At 38.9% G+C, this 15424-nt stretch overlaps 2 protein-coding genes and 1 long non-coding RNA gene across 10 annotated transcripts in view; all 3 read right to left on the bottom strand.

The window, feature by feature from the left end:
• The window catches only part of LOC306657133 (uncharacterized protein), a gene marked incomplete at both ends in the record, with an annotated part of 516259 nt that overhangs the window by 15915 nt on the left and 484920 nt on the right, over positions 1–15424 (bottom strand). The gene's annotated exons all lie outside the window — the stretch shown is intronic.
• LOC306657162 lies at positions 2279–4938 on the bottom strand. The gene is made up of 2 exons (XR_013762711.1): positions 4351–4938; positions 2279–4246 (listed from the first exon to the last, which is right to left on the bottom strand). It is a non-coding gene; the product is annotated as an uncharacterized lncRNA (long non-coding RNA).
• The window catches only part of LOC306657561 (uncharacterized protein), a gene marked incomplete at both ends in the record, with an annotated part of 58571 nt that continues 51502 nt past the window's right edge, over positions 8356–15424 (bottom strand). The window contains 2 exons of the mRNA XM_079133696.1: positions 8356–8606; positions 8795–8902. Coding sequence (XP_078989822.1) covers positions 8356–8606; positions 8795–8902 — 359 coding nt within the window. The remainder of the gene's footprint in view (positions 8607–8794; positions 8903–15424) is intronic.

Raw genomic sequence — 15424 nt, 5'->3', positions numbered from 1 at the left:
GTATTATTGAGTTTTTTGGATTTTGTGTTCATTTTTTTAGAAGATCTATACAGTGGTGAGAGAGGTGTATTAAAGTCACCCAGTATCATTGTGTTGTGGTTTATATGATTCCTGAAATTGAGAAGGGTTTTTTTGACTTACATAGGTGCTCCATTGTTTAGGGCATAGATATTTATGATTATTATGTATTTTTGACGTATGTTTCCCTTAAGCACTATGAAATGCCCTACTTTATCTCTTCTGACTTACTTTTGTTTGAAGTTAACTTCATGTGATATGAGGATGGCAATCCCTGCTTTTTTACTGAGTTTGTGAGCATGAAATATTTTTTCCCATCCTTTCACCTTTCGTGTGTGAATGTGCTTTCCTGTGAGATTAGTCTCTTGAGGAAGCATAATGGTGGGTCTTTTACAAAAATCCAATTGGCTTGTCTATGAATTTTGATTAATGAGTTTAGGTCATTAGCATTTAGGGTTATTATTGATATATGATGTGTGTTCCTGGTTATTTTGTCTTATCTTCAATTTTTAACTTGATTAGGTTTCTGGTTTGATTGACTTTTACTTTAGTGTATTTCCTCCCTTTGCTGTCTTGCATTGTTGTTTTACACTTCCTCCTTATGGGATATTTTGCTGAGAATGTTCTGTAGTGCAGGCTTTGTATTTGTAAATTCTTTGAACTTTTGTTTATCATGGAAGGATTTTATTTTGTCATCAAATCTGAAGGTTAGTTTTGCTGGGTATGAGATTCTTGGTTGGCATCCATGTTCTTTCAGAACTTGAAATGTGTTGTTCCAGGCCCTCCTATCTTTTAGGGTCTGGTCTGAGAAATCTGCTGATATCTGTATTGGTTTCCCCCATGTGTAATCTGATACTTTTCTTTTGTGTCCTTTAAGATTCTATCTTTGTTTTGTATGTTGGACATTTTCATTAAAATGTGTCTTGGTGTGGATCTATTGTAATTTTGTGTATTCGGTGTACCATAAGCCTCTTGTATTTGATTTTCAATTTCATTCTTCAGGTTTGGGAAATTTTCTATTATTTCATGAAATAGATTGTTCATTCCTTTGGTTTGTATCTCTGTGCCTTCCTCTATCCCAATAATTCTTAAATTTTATATTTTTATGTTTCTGTTCATGATTTCTTACCATCTTCTCTGTGTGGTCAACTTTATTTTCAAGATTTTGTCTTCATTGTCTGAGTTTCTGTCTTCCAAGTGGTCTTGTCTGTAGTTGATGCTTTGTATTGAGTTTTTATTTGGTTTATTGCTTCCTTCATTTCAAGGATTTCTGTATGGTTCTTTTTCTGAATCTATCTCTTTATTGAAATAATCATTTGCTTCCTGCATTTGTTCTTTTAACTGTTTATTGTAGTGATCTTTTGTTGCCTGCATTTGCTGTCTTATATCATCCTTTACTTCTCAGATCATTTTAATTCTGTACATTCTGAACACCTTTTCTGACATTTCTTTTACTATGCTGTCAATGGATTCTATTAATATGGCATCTTGGTTTGTTTGAGGTGCTTTGTTCCCTTGTTTTTCATGTTGTTCCTATATCTTCCCCTCTTCCAGTGTGGATCCAAGGTATTATAGATTTCACTGTATAGATTTATAGTGTCCTGCAGGTTTTGGATACCTTGCCTTTAATGGGGAGATCAATATTAATAGCACCCAATGCAAACAATATGCAGACTTAAAACAAATAACCCGTAATAAGATATTGACTATTGTTGTAATAAACAGAGAGCATGGTCTAGATTATTATCTACAACATAAACAATGGGTTTGCAATAAGTTCTACAATTTCTACACAGTGGAAAAAGAGAGGAGGGCAGAAGAGTGTAGTATGTGATGTTAGTGAGGTAAGAAGTGAAAATATAGAGGTACTAGATCATAGGAAGAGTGAAAGAGGAATCTAAAGAAGTTGGTTGTTAGCAAGAGAAAAGGGACAAAGAGATTCTGAGGAAAAAGGTAAATAGGAGGAAAATAGAGAGAGAGGGAGAGAGAAAAAAAAGAATCTACAACAAAACTGTAATATACTATTCAATCCTCCCAGTCTTCAGTAGCCTGATACATAAAAGCTACTTGATTTAAAAAAATGATGGGGATGTGAGAGTGGGAAACAAAACAACAAAACAAAACAAAAAAAAAAAAAACAAAAAAGAAAAAGAAAAAAAGGGAAAAAAGTCTTGAAGGAAAATTGAATTATTGTTTCGTTGGGGTTCAGTATCTTCTCTGCTTCCCTTCTCTCTCTCTTTTTTTTTTATACGAACCCACAGAACAAACAATCACTCTGGTTTCTTGCAAGATCACACAGTTTTGCTACATTAAAGCCATCCAAAGATTACTGTCCTGTGGAATTCCCTGTGTGAAAAAGGGAAGGGGGTTAGAATGGCAGAAAAACAGGAGGAAAGGCCTCATGGTGACAGAGAAATTTTGTTCTGCTCTCTTGGGAAAGCTATCACATCTTATGATGCCACGCTTCTCAGAAAAAAATTCCCCTGGTTTTATTTTAAAGTCTTCAACAGGTGTACAGTTCCAGGTGTCAGGAGGGGTCCTTCTGAGTTGTGAGATGCAGAACCAACATTCAAGGTCTTGAAACTATGCTGCAGTGTGAATGGCAACCTGGTAGGGTCCTTCCAATAAGGTTCAAGAGCAATCTTTCTCTGATGTCACTTCTAGAAAATGCAGTCTCTAGTTTGTAGATTTTGAGAAGTGTAGTTACCATCACTTGGTAGGTCACAAAAAGCTTCTTTTTCTGGATGAAAATACACTCTGGCATTTAAGGTTTACAGCACTTATATTAGAATTCAGGATAGTAGATGTTTGAGCTGTTATTAACAAATTGGGCATGGATCTTCATAAAATGTCAATCTACATTTGTCAGTTGGGAGTGGGTAGGACTGCCATTAAAGCCAGTGGTAACACCTTTGGCCAAGGAAATACAGTTGGTTGACTTTACTAATTTCAATTTTAAAATACTATTGTGTTCACATTATGGTTTTGATGAGGTGTCTTCCCAAAGCTCCTGTTTCTGCAGGAATCTTCGAGGTGAAGTGATTAGATTTACAGCTGAAGTTCATCCTAGTTTGAATGGACTTACCTGGGGAGCAACTACAGGCAGGAAGGGCATGGCTAGAGGTTGGTCTCTGGGTGCATACCCTGAAATGGTGCATGTCCCCTGTGGTCACTTCCTACACCTGCCTTGACGTAAGTTGCTTTCCTCCACTGGGCCCTTCCCCCCGATGTGCTGCCTCACCTTGGACCCAGAGCAATGGAGTCAGCTGTATATAGACTGAGATCTCTGAAACTGTGAGACCCAAATAAACTTTCCCTTCTCTCAGTTGTTCTAGTCAGCAATGAAAAGATGACTAAAACAGTTCATCTTATTTAATTGCCTCATAATACGTCCAATGGATTGGGTTTCTCTGTCACTGGAAATTTCTCCAGGGATGTCCTATAAAGGAAACACATTTTCTAGTTGTTTCTTACATAATGTCATAGCATTGGCTTTCTTATTTGGGAAAGTTTCCATCCTAACAGAAAATACACTATTACAAGAACATACTAGATGCTCATTGTTATGATCTGGATGTGAGGCATCCCCCAAAAGCTCATGTGTAAGGCAACGCAAGAAGGCTCAGAGAAGAAATGATTGGCTTGTGAAAGCCTTAACCCAATCAGTGAATTAATATCCTGATAGGAATCAACTGAGTGGTAGCAGAAGACAGGAATGATATGGCTGGAGGAGGTGGGGCAATTTGTATCTGGCAAGTGGAGTCTCCCTCTCTGCTTTCTGATCACCACGTGAGTTGCTTCCTTCTGCCACACTTTTCCACCATGATGTTCTGCCTCACCTCAAGCTGGGAAAATGGAGCTAGGCTTCTATGGACTAAGACCTCTGGAACTGTGAGCCCTCGAATAAACTTTCTCCTCTACTTTTCTGGTCAGGTCCTTTTAGTTACAGCAGTGAAAAAGCTGACTAAAACACATACTGAGGGTGTCAACTGAATCAAATTCATCTGTAATGTTCAAAGGGTCCATCAGGTGGTGGAAATGCACCATCAGAAGTTTTTGTTGTCTTCCCAGGATTATGGGTTTGAAGAACCAAAAACTGATTATAAATAATTTTAGCAATTTTAGGACAATTATTCCACCAATATTTTTTAATCATTTGGAACCAAACCATGTTGGTCACTTATGTAAGTGATCCTCTGATCAGAAGCAATGGCAAGTAAAGAGACTCCTTTTTTTTTCTTTCTTTTTTTTATTGTAAACAAATGGGATACATGTTGTTTCTCTGTTTGTACATGGCGTAAAGGCATACCATTTGTGTAATCACAAATTTACTTAAACTTGCTCCTAGGGTCCTCTCAGGAAGAACAAAAGCATTATAGAATGCAGTGTGCTTTTTCATCTAGTTGTCTGTAGCAGTATAGCAGTTGGGGACCTTTTGAAGCGATAATTCTAGAATTGCACAATGTTGGATTGCTCCAAAGAGAATCCAATTGTTTTTGATGTTTTTTTTTTGAGGGCTTCAAGAAAGCAGAAATTTCATTAGCAACAGGATGAAGTAAAACTGTACTATTCGTGAATTGTTTATGTCAGATAGTGTTATATGTAGTTGCTTGGATATAAATGGAGACCATTGTATATGCTCAATCAACTACTTCTTAGGTGAAACTTGTGTTTACTATTCCACATACAAATTGGTTAATTCATGATTGACTGTTGAGCCAATTGGTAACTGGTAACAGGATGGGACACATACCAATTAACAAACTGGCAGAGTCCTAAAGATCTGGTCTTCAATTGATGTCACAAATAGGTTAAATCTCTTCTGGACTTGTTTGACATTGCTTCTTATTTTTGCAGAAGGACCAACTGTAATACCAAATCACACATCATATCCAAACTTGCAAATTGATACAACTTCAGTTTGGGTTAGTTCTGCTCTACCCTCTGCAGTTTCTTGGGGAAGAAAGTAACAGACATAATGATGCAGGCAGATCGCCTTCTTACTCCTGCAGCTGTTAAGGTAGCATGAAGTATATGGATTAAAAAGATAATCCCAAGAGTTATTTCAGTGGGTCTACATGCCATACCAGATCCATAAAGCCCTTTGTTTTCCTTTTGAAGTCTTCTACTGGACCAATTTCAGGTCCTTTGTTGTCTGTTCCCTGTAGAAACTGCTGGAAAATAACTGGAAAATCATAGTTGTGGGAGTCTATCCTCCCCTGACAGAGTTTATGGCTGCCTGGTTTTTCTGGCATTTTAGTTGTGGCAGGAAATAGTCTTTGATGTATTTTGAGTCCAGAATGCTTCACTGTGTTTCTAAGTGAGCTCTGTAATCTGAAACTGTTTCTTCCTTCTTTTGCCCAGGATCTCCAGATGCTGTAAAAGATCACCAGGCCCAAAGGGAGCTGGTGACTAGCTCGCGTGGAGCTTGATGCTCCTGGGAACCACTGTAAGTTCTGCTTTGGACTCTATTAACTATGCTAATCTAACGGCGCATACTAGCTCAAAGTCCAAGGGCAGCGGTCTGGCTTTGGCCCTTGGATTTAGCGAGCTCCTGCCCAAGCGGCGGAGTCATGAAAGTGACAGACGCACCGCAGCGGTGGTCCCACTTCTTTCGCGCAACTCAACTCCCAGCCGGCGCGCCGCCGCCCCTCTCTTCTCTTCTGACAGATGGGGTTGTCTGGAGTTTGCTGGTAACTCCACCCTTGGGTGGTGAAAGCTACTATGGTGAGAGGATTAGACACGGAGGTGGGACTCCTGGAGGCAGGCTATAGCAACTGCCAGTCCTCTGGAAGACTGCACCCAGGACTCTCCTTTGGCATCCACTCATGTGATACAGGAGCCTGGTCTTGCTCCTTTCTTCACTTGTGGACACCACAATTCCTGGTCTATAATTTAGTCTCTAAATTGTATCTCTCCTTCCCCTGCCCTTTTGAGCTCCCAGTGAGGGACCTCTGTTCCGGAGATTCTGAATGTTGAGTGCTGGGAAATTTATGCTGGTCTCAGAAAGCTATTCTGTATTGAGAAAATCAGGACCAGTCATTGAAAGCTGTGGGCCAGTCATGTAACTGCAAGCACCGGGTCAAACTGGTGTCTAGGGTATGGTTAGGAGACTGTGGGTTGAGTAGCCAGGGGGACCTTTTGATTGTCAAACCAGCTGCACCAGGTAATTGGTGAAGTTGTGGACTAGGCTGATGTTGGGTCCCAGCAAGTGCTGCCTAAATTGTCTCTGGGATCCAGGTGGGCACCAGATAGTTGACTGCATGAGCCAGGGTCAAGATGCCTTCACACATCCTTCCCACCTACCAACCCCTTGCAATGCTCTCTTCTGCCTCTGTAACAAGATGGTGGTTATTAACACATCTCTCAGGGATACCTCAGATGTATCCAAGCCTGCTGGACCCCTTTGGTGATGATCTTTCAGGTCCTGACTCTTATCCCTTGATGAAAGGGGACACATTCCAGGTTGGTGACTGCAGCTGTGGCTAACATGTAGGTATCTTGAAAATGAACTTCTAGTTCTTGGAAGGTGTCCCAAGATGGAAGTTGCCCCAACTAAAGATGGCAGCAGCAGGGATAATTCAAGATGGCAGCAGAGGTGTCCCAACCTGTTGATAGATGGGGAACTGTAGCTAGGCATGTGGCAGCCCTGGATCCACACAGAGCAGGCACTGGGCTGGATTTGCCCTCAGTGGGGGTGGGTGCCAGCCTGCCACCACATTTTCTTTATCCATTCATCTATTGAAGGGCTCATAGGTAGGTTCCATGGATTAGCTAATGAGATTCAAGCTGCTATAAATATTGATGTGACTGCATCTCTGTAGTATGGAGATTTTAAGTCCTTTGGGTATAATCGGAGGAGTGAGATAGCTGGGTCAAATGGTGGTTCCATTCCAAGTTTTCTAAGGAATCGCCATGATGCTCTTCAGAGTGGTTGCACCAGTTGGCAGTCCCACCAGCAATGTATGAGTGTACCTTTTCCCCACATCCTTACCAACATTTATTATTGCTTCTATTCTTGATAATTGCCATTCTGACTAGAGTGAGATGAAATCTTGGAGTAGTTATGATTTGCATTTTTTTAATTGTTAGAGATGTTGAACATTTTTTTCATATATTGTTGATCTAATTCAAACTATCCAAGAGCATGGGAGATCTTTCCATCCTCTAAGGTCTTTAATTTCTTTCTTTAGTGTTCTGTAGTTTTGATTGAAGAGGTCTGTCACCTCTTCTTTTGAATTGATTTTCAAGGATTTTTTGATGCTATTGTTAATGGGGTAGTTTTCCCAATTTCTCTCTCAGCCGGTTCATCATTGATATATAGGAACACGACTGATTGATGGGTGTTAATTTTATGTCCTGCTACCTTGTTGAATTCATTCAATAGTTCTAGAAGATTTCTGGTGGAATCTTTAGATCTTCTAAATATGGAGTTAGTATAGATCTTTTATATTTCTATTTTGTGGCTCAATGATCTGAACTAACTAGGGATTGCAGTCTGTAGGTGGCTCCACCGTTTCCTCCTTCTTGGTGTTCACAAGTACTGTGCCTTGAACATGGATAGTGACTCTCATGCTTATTGTCAATGTTAGCCTCCTAGACTGACCAAATTGGGAGGTGCTGTGGACCTTGAAAAGGTAAGGTTTCCAGGGAATCCATTAGGCCACTGGAAGCAGACCCTAAAAAGGTACTGGGAGACTTCAGCTCTTTCTTTTTTTTTTTCAGGGGGTGAGGGGTGCAGTGTAATCTATGAGACACTTCTAGCCTTTGCTACTCAGTGTCCTCAGCAAAGACCCATAGAAAGGGTACCACTTGGTCACGATTGGAACCACCAGAATAATGAGAAAAATAAACCTGATTTCTGTATATGCATTGGTTCAGCTATTTCATTCAATTAATATGAACGTAATAATAAAGAGGATGCTCTTCATCCAGAGAAAGTCCTTAGGCAGGGATTCCCAGGTGCTTCCTTTCCAAACCATTACTGGAGATCATGACAAATGCTCACAGAACAGAGGTGGAGCCTCTCAGATGCTGTGCTGTGGCATTTAAATCTTGATAGGCATCCTATCAAAAAAAGGCAGAGTAGGTCAGCAACTCAAAAGGGAAAAATAAAGAGACACGATGCCAGTAAATGTGTATGCTAGTAAAATTTAGATTTATTGAAGATGTAGCTCTGTCTCCACATGAGACAACATGCCAGAGAGCAATAATATCCAAAGAGGTAATGAGACAGTAGAGGGAGGATAGAGAAAATTCAAACTTGTTTACATTGGTAAGACAGAAAAGTCAGTGGGGGAGGGGCAGTGCATTTGGACGCCAAACTCTCTCATATAATCAGTTGGAATTGTGTCCAGTTGTTCCATCATGTAGGGGCTGATAGATGGGGTCTATGGAGAATATTGGTTGAGGAGGAACAGAGATGAGGTCAGAGTGCTCAGTAGCAGGAACCACTGGAGCAGACTGGGGAGGGTCAGGTGGTGTGGACAGAAATGGGGTGGCAGCAGTTGGAAAGCCAGCAGGTGAGGGGGCAGCACTGGGTTCTGCAGCAGGTGTTCTGGCAGCTTTGGGTGATGCAGCAGGAGGGCCTACAGGGCCAGGCCATTAGGGAGCTGGGGTGGGTGCCAGCAAGAGTACTGGCAGCATCCAGACTCTCAGTAGGTTGGGCGGCATCAGCAGGAGCCACAGCAGCTGGGGCGGCAGCAGGTGGTCCTGCAGCAGGTGGTCCTACAGCAGATGGGGCGGCAGCAGCAGGAGCCACAGCCACCGCACCCACCACAGCTACTGGAGCCACCACAGCAGGGGCTGCAGCAGCTGGAGCCACAGCAGCTGGGGCGGCAGCAGGTGGTCCTGCAGCAGGTGGTTCTACAGCAGATGGGGCGGCAGCAGCAGGAGCCACAGCCACTGGACCCACCACAGCCACTGTACCCACCACAGCAGGGACTACAGCAGCAGGAGCCACAGCAGCTGGGGCGGCAGCAGGTGGTCCTACAGCAGATGGGGCGGCAGCAGCAGGAGCCACAGCAACTGGAGCCTCCACAGCCACTGCACCCACCACAGCAGGGGCTGCAGCAGCAGCTGGGGCGGCAGCAGGTGGTCCTGCAGCAGGTGGTCTGGCAGCACCTGGGCTGGCAGCAGCCACAGCCCTGGCCAGAGCAGCAGGATCCACAACAGGAATTGCACATGGTGTCAGAGGATGGAGGTTGTGGGAATCTTTCCAGGAAGGTGAGTTTGGGAGGTTTGGAGGTCTCTCTTCCTCACATCCCATTTTATACCCTGCTAAGGGGCTGCTGTCTTCACATGTAATACTCCTTCCCTGTCCTTGTATGTATTAGTAAATAGGCAATTATCAAATTGGTCAGTTTGTTTTGGATTTCAATTTCAGGTGGCCAGGAAAACATGATCTCCTTTCCTGATATGATTGGATTCATTCGTCAGCACTTCCTGAGTCACCTCTGAAGTGTCTTTCTATTTCTCCTTCCTCACAGAGAGGATGTCACATGACATTCTGCCTCTGTCAGTGGGCTTTAATGTCAGTGTGGGTAGGAGGTCAAGCCTGCCCTTGGTAAAGGTTGACTTCAGTGTCCATATGTTTTCTGGGGACACAGAAGTGAGCAGCTGGATTTTCACCACTTGTGTCCTCATTATGCAACTGGTGGACAAAGAAGCTTGGAATGTGCAACACAGACCCCTGGCATGAGAGCAGAAAGGCCACTGGGTCCCTTCCCCCTTCCCTACCCAATCATTACCTCTCTTCCTCTCTTCTACATCTCTTAATGGTATGTACAGAATTTTTTGAGTGGAAACACACATAGTGAAACTTGGATGTTTTGTTTTCCCAAAAAACAAAAGGCTAAAATATATTTTTATGTGTCCTCTGAGGAGATATGGCTGCAGAGATTAGCAACACTGAGAGGTTCAGGTTCCACAATACTTCACTTGGTTGAGAATTGTTTTTTTTTGTTTCTGGCTCCCTGTGTTTGTGGTTTGAACAGGCCCTGTTGACTCATGTCTTGTTTCCAGAACACCCTTGCCAATCCACATTTGATGCTCAAGAGAACCTGCCCTTATACAAGTCATAACCTCCCCTGGCTGTCTCACTGGAGTTGCCCCACTCTTTTATTTTTATTAAGTTTTAAAATTCGTTCTAATTAGCTGTGCATGAGAGCAGAATGCATTCATACATTTTGTTAGGCCATTCGTAAATGGAGTGTTAATGTCTCATTTTTCTGATGATATATATTTTAAGATCATGTCGGTCTTGCAGTCATGTATGTACATGAGATAATAATGTCTGTTTTAATGTACTATCCTTCCAGCCCCTTACCCTTTCCCCTCTCCCCTCTATGTAATATAAAATAACTATTCTTCCCTAACTCCCCCACCCCTTATTATGAATTACTCTCCTCATATTAGAGAAAACAATCTGCCTTTGGGTTTTGGGGTTTGGCTTATTTCACTTAACATGATATTCTCCAACTCCATTCATTTACCAACAAATGCCATAATTTCATTCTTATTTAAATCTTACTAATATTCCATGATATATATATATATATATATATGTATATATATATATACACACACATATATCTCCATTCATCTGTTGAAGGGCACAAATGTTGGTTTCATACTTTAGCTATTGTGAATTGAGCTGCTATAAATATTGATGTGGTTGTGTCACTGTAGTGTATTGATTTTATATCCTTTGGATGTAAGTCGAGGAGTGAGATAACTGGGTCAAATGATGGCTCCATTCCAAGTTTTCTGAGGAATCACCATACTGTTTTCCATAATGGTTGCACCATTTTGCAATCCCACCAGCAATGTATGAGTGTACCTTTTCCCCCATATCCTCACCAACATTTATTGCTGCTTGTATTCTTGATAATTGCCATTTATTTGAAGTGAGATGAAATGAGAGTAGTTTTAATTTGCATTTCTCTAATTGCTAGAGATGTTGATCCTTTTTTCATATATTTGATGATGGATTGTCTATTTTCTTCTGTGAGGTATCTGTTCAGTTCCTTAGCCCATTTCTTGATTGGGTTGTTTCTTTGTATGGTGTTAAGTTTTTTGATTTCTTGGAATAGCCTAGAGATTAATGCTCTGAGGTGAATGTGGTAAAGATTTTCTCCCAATCTGTAGGCTTTCTCTTCACATGATTGTTTCTTTTTCAGACAAAAAGCTTTGCATTTTGAGTCACTCCCATATATTGATTCTTGATTTAACTGCCCTTTAGGGGTCTTGTTAAGGATATCAGATCCTAGGTGAACATGGTGAAGATTTGGGCCCACTTTTTCTTTTAGTAGTCACAGGGTCTGGTCTAGTGGCTGAGTCTTTGATCCATAGTAAGTTGAGTTTTGTGCAGGGTGATAGACAAAGGTTTGATTTCATTTTGTTACATATGGCTTTCATTTTTCCCTGAACCATTTGTTTAATAAGCTATATTTTCTCCAGTGAATGTTTTTTGGCACCTTTGTCTAGCATGAGATACCTGTATTTATGTGGGTTTGTCTCTGTGTCTTCTATTCTGTACCAATGGTGTCTATATGTCTGTTTTGGTGCCAGTACTATGCTGTTTTTATTACTATAGCTCTGTAGTATAATTGAAGTCTGGGATTGTGATGCCTCCTGCTTTACTTTTCCTGTTGAGGAATGCTTTGGTTATTCTGGGTCCCTTATTTTTCCAAATGAATTTCATGATAGCTTTTTCTTTTTCATAGTTCTATGAAGAACATTGTTGGGATTTTAATAGGAATTGTATTAAATTGTATAGTACTTTTGGTAGTATGGCCACTTTGATGATATTAATTCTGTCTATCTAGGAACATGGGAGGTCTTTCCATCTTCTAAGATTTTCTTCAATTTCTTTCTTTAATGTCCTGTGGTTTTCATTGTAGAGTTCTTTCACCTCTTTTGTTAGATTGATTCCCAAGTATTTTTTTATTTTTATTTTTTTTTAGGCTACTGTGAATGGGGTAGTTTTCTTTATTTCTCTTTCAATGGATTCATTACTGATGTATAGGAATGCATTTGATTTAAGGGTATTGATTTTATATCCTGGTACTTTGCTGAGTTCATTTATTAGTTCTAGAATTTTTTTGGTGAATTTTTTGGATTTTCTAAATATAGAATCATATCAGCAAATAGTCATAGTTTGAGTTACATATTTGTATACCTTTAATATCTTTCTTCTGTCTAATTGCTCTGGCTAGAGTTTCAAGGACAATGTTGAATAAAAGTGGTGAAAGCGTATCCTTGTCTTGTTCCAGTTTTTAGAGGAAAAGCTTTCAGTTTTTTCTCTGTTTAGAATTATGTTGGTTATGGGTTTAGCATATATGACTTTTGTGTTGTTGAGGTATGTTCCTACTATCCCTAGTTTTTCTAGTGTTTTGAACATTAAGGGATGCTGTATTTTGTCAAATGTATTACTGTATCTATTGAGATGATCATATGATTCTTGTTTTTAAGTCTTTTGATATGATGAATTACATTGTTTTCCAAATGTTCAACCTACTCTGCATCCCTGGGATGAACCCCAGTTGATTGTGGCACACTATGTTTTTAATATGTTTTTGTATGTGATTTGCCAGAATTTTATGGAGAATTTTTGCATCTATGTTCATCAGGGATATTGGTCTGAAGTTTTCTTTCCTTGATGTGTTTTTGTCTGCTTTTGGTATCAGAGTGATATTAGCCTCATAAAATGAGTTTGAAAGGGTTCTCTCCTTTTCTATTTCATGGAATAATTTGAGAAGTATTGGTGTTAATTCTTCTTTGAAGATCTTGTAGAACTTGCCTGAGAGTCCATCTGGTCCTGGGCTTTTCTTGATTGATATGCTTTTGATGGTGCTTTCTATTTCATTACTTGAAAATGTTCTGTTTAAATCATGTATGTCCTCCTGATTCAGTTTAGGTAGATCATATGTCTCTTGAAATTTGTCAATGTCTTCAACACTTTCTATTTTATTGGAGTATAAATTTTCAAAATAGTTTCTCATTATCTTCTGTATTTCCATTGTGATGTTGTGCCCATTGTGATGTTTCATTTTTCATCAGGAGTTTTAGTCCTTTGGGTTTTCTCTCTCCTCTTTGTTAGCATGAGTAGGTGCTTATCAATTTTGTTTATTTTATAAAAGAATCAACTTTTTGTTTTGTCTATTTTTCAATTGTTTCTTTCGTTTTTATTTCATTGATATGAGCTTTGATTTTAATTATTTTTTGTCTTCTATTTTTGATGTTGATCTGTTCTTTTTCTAAGGCTTTGAGATGTAATGTTAGGTCATTTATGTGTTGACTTTTTATTATTTTATCAAATGAACTCAATACAATGAACTTTACTCTTAGTACTGCTTTCTTAGTGTCCCAGAGATTTTGATATGTTGTATTATGTTCTCATTTACCTTTTTTAGGGAAATCTAAATTTACCTTTTTTAGGTAAATCATTTAGATTTTTTTTTATCTTCTCCCAGATGTCTTCTAATATTCATGCATCATTCAATAGCTTATTATTTAGTCTCCAGGTGTTGGAGTATTTTCTATTTTTTATTTTATCATTGGTTTCTAATTTTATTTCTTATGATCTCATATTCAGAATGCAAGATAGTATCTCTATTTTTTGTATTTGGTAAGAGTTGCTTAGTGGTATAATATATGGTCTGTTTAGAGAAGTATCCATGTGCTGCTGAGAAAAAGTTTATTCATTGGTTGATGGATGGAATATTCTATATATTTCTGTTAATTCTGAATTATTGATTGTATTATTGAGTTCTATAGCTTTTTATTTTTTGTTATCGATATTTTTTATTTGTTCTAATTAGTTTTACATGACAGTAGAATGCATTTGTACATTTTGATAGATCATTCTTAAATGGATTATAATGTCTCAATTTTTCTGCTTATACATATCGCAGTATCTCATCAGTCGTGCAGCCATATATGTACATGAGGTAATAATGTCTGTTTCTCTCTACTATCCTTCCTACCCCCATACCCCTTCCCCCTCCATCACTCCCTTCTACCTAATATAAACTAAATCTATTCTATATGGTTTCTTTGTATTTTTCTTTTTTGAAGATATATCCATTGATGAGAGAGATGTATTAAAGTCATCTAGTATTATTGTATTGTGGTCTATATGATTCCTGAAATTAAGAAAGTTTTTTTTTTTTTTTCATCTGCATAGATGTTCCATTGTTTGGGGCATAAATATATATGAGTGTTATGTCTTGTTTACTTATGATTCCCTTAAACAGTATGAAATGTTTTTCTTTTTCCCTTCTGACTAACTTTGGCTTGAAGTCCATTTTATCTAATGTGAGGATGGAAATCCCTGCTTTTTTACTGAGTCTGTGAGCATGAAATGTTTTTTCCCATCCTTTCACCCTCAGTCTGTGGATGCACTTTCCTATGAGATTAGTCTCTTGAGGAAGCATAATGGTGGGTCTTTTACAAAATTCCAATCTGCTTGTCGATATCTTTTGATTAATGAGTTTAGGTCATTAACATTCAGGGTTATTCAGGGTAATTATTGAGATATGATTTGTATTCCAAGTCATTTTGGCTTATTTTTGATTTTTAACTTGACTTGGTTTCTCCTTTGATTGACTTTTCCTTTAGTGTATTTCCTCCCTTTGCTGTCTTGCATCGTTGTGTTGTTTTTCACTTCTACCTCATGGAATATTTTACTGACAATGTTCTGTAGTGCAGGCTTTGTACTACTAAACTCTTTGAACTTTTGTTTATCATGGAAGGATTTTATTTTGTCATCAAATCTGAAGGTTAGTTTTGCTGGGTATGAGATTCTTGGTTGGCATCCATGTTCTTTCAGGGCTTGAAATATGTTGTTTCAGCCCCTCTAGCTTTTAGGGTCTGGTCTGAGAAATCTGCTGATATCTGTATTGGTTTCCTCCATATGTAATCTCATACTTTTCTCTTGTGACCTTTAAGATTCTATCTTTGTTTTATATGTTGGGAATTTTCATTATACTGTTCCTTGGTGTGGATCTGTTATAATTTTGTGTATTTGGTGTCCTTTAAGCCTCTCGTATTTGGCTTTTCATTTATTTTTCAGGTTTGGGAAATTTTCTGATATTATTTCATGGAATAGATTGTTCATTCCTTTGGTTTGTATCTCTGTGCTTTCCTCTCATATTTGATCTTTTTATGTAATCCCAAAATTATCAGAGTTCTCAAATTTGATCTTTCTATGTAATTCCATAATTCTTTGACTTTCTGTTCATGATTTCTTACCATCTTCTCTGTGTGGTCAAATTTATTTTCAAGATTAAATATTATTTCTTCATTGTCTGAGGTTCTGTCTTCTAAGTGATCTAGTCTGTAGTTGATGCTTTGTATTGAGTTTTTATTTGGTTTATTGCTTCCTTCATTTCAAGGATTTCTG

This window comes from Sciurus vulgaris, assembly GCF_902686455.1.
Source record: "Sciurus vulgaris genome assembly, chromosome: 3".
In the NCBI taxonomy this organism is placed as follows: Eukaryota; Metazoa; Chordata; class Mammalia; order Rodentia; family Sciuridae; genus Sciurus; species Sciurus vulgaris.
Note: the sequence above shows the minus strand (reverse complement) of the source record. Positions and strands in the feature narration are given on the sequence as shown.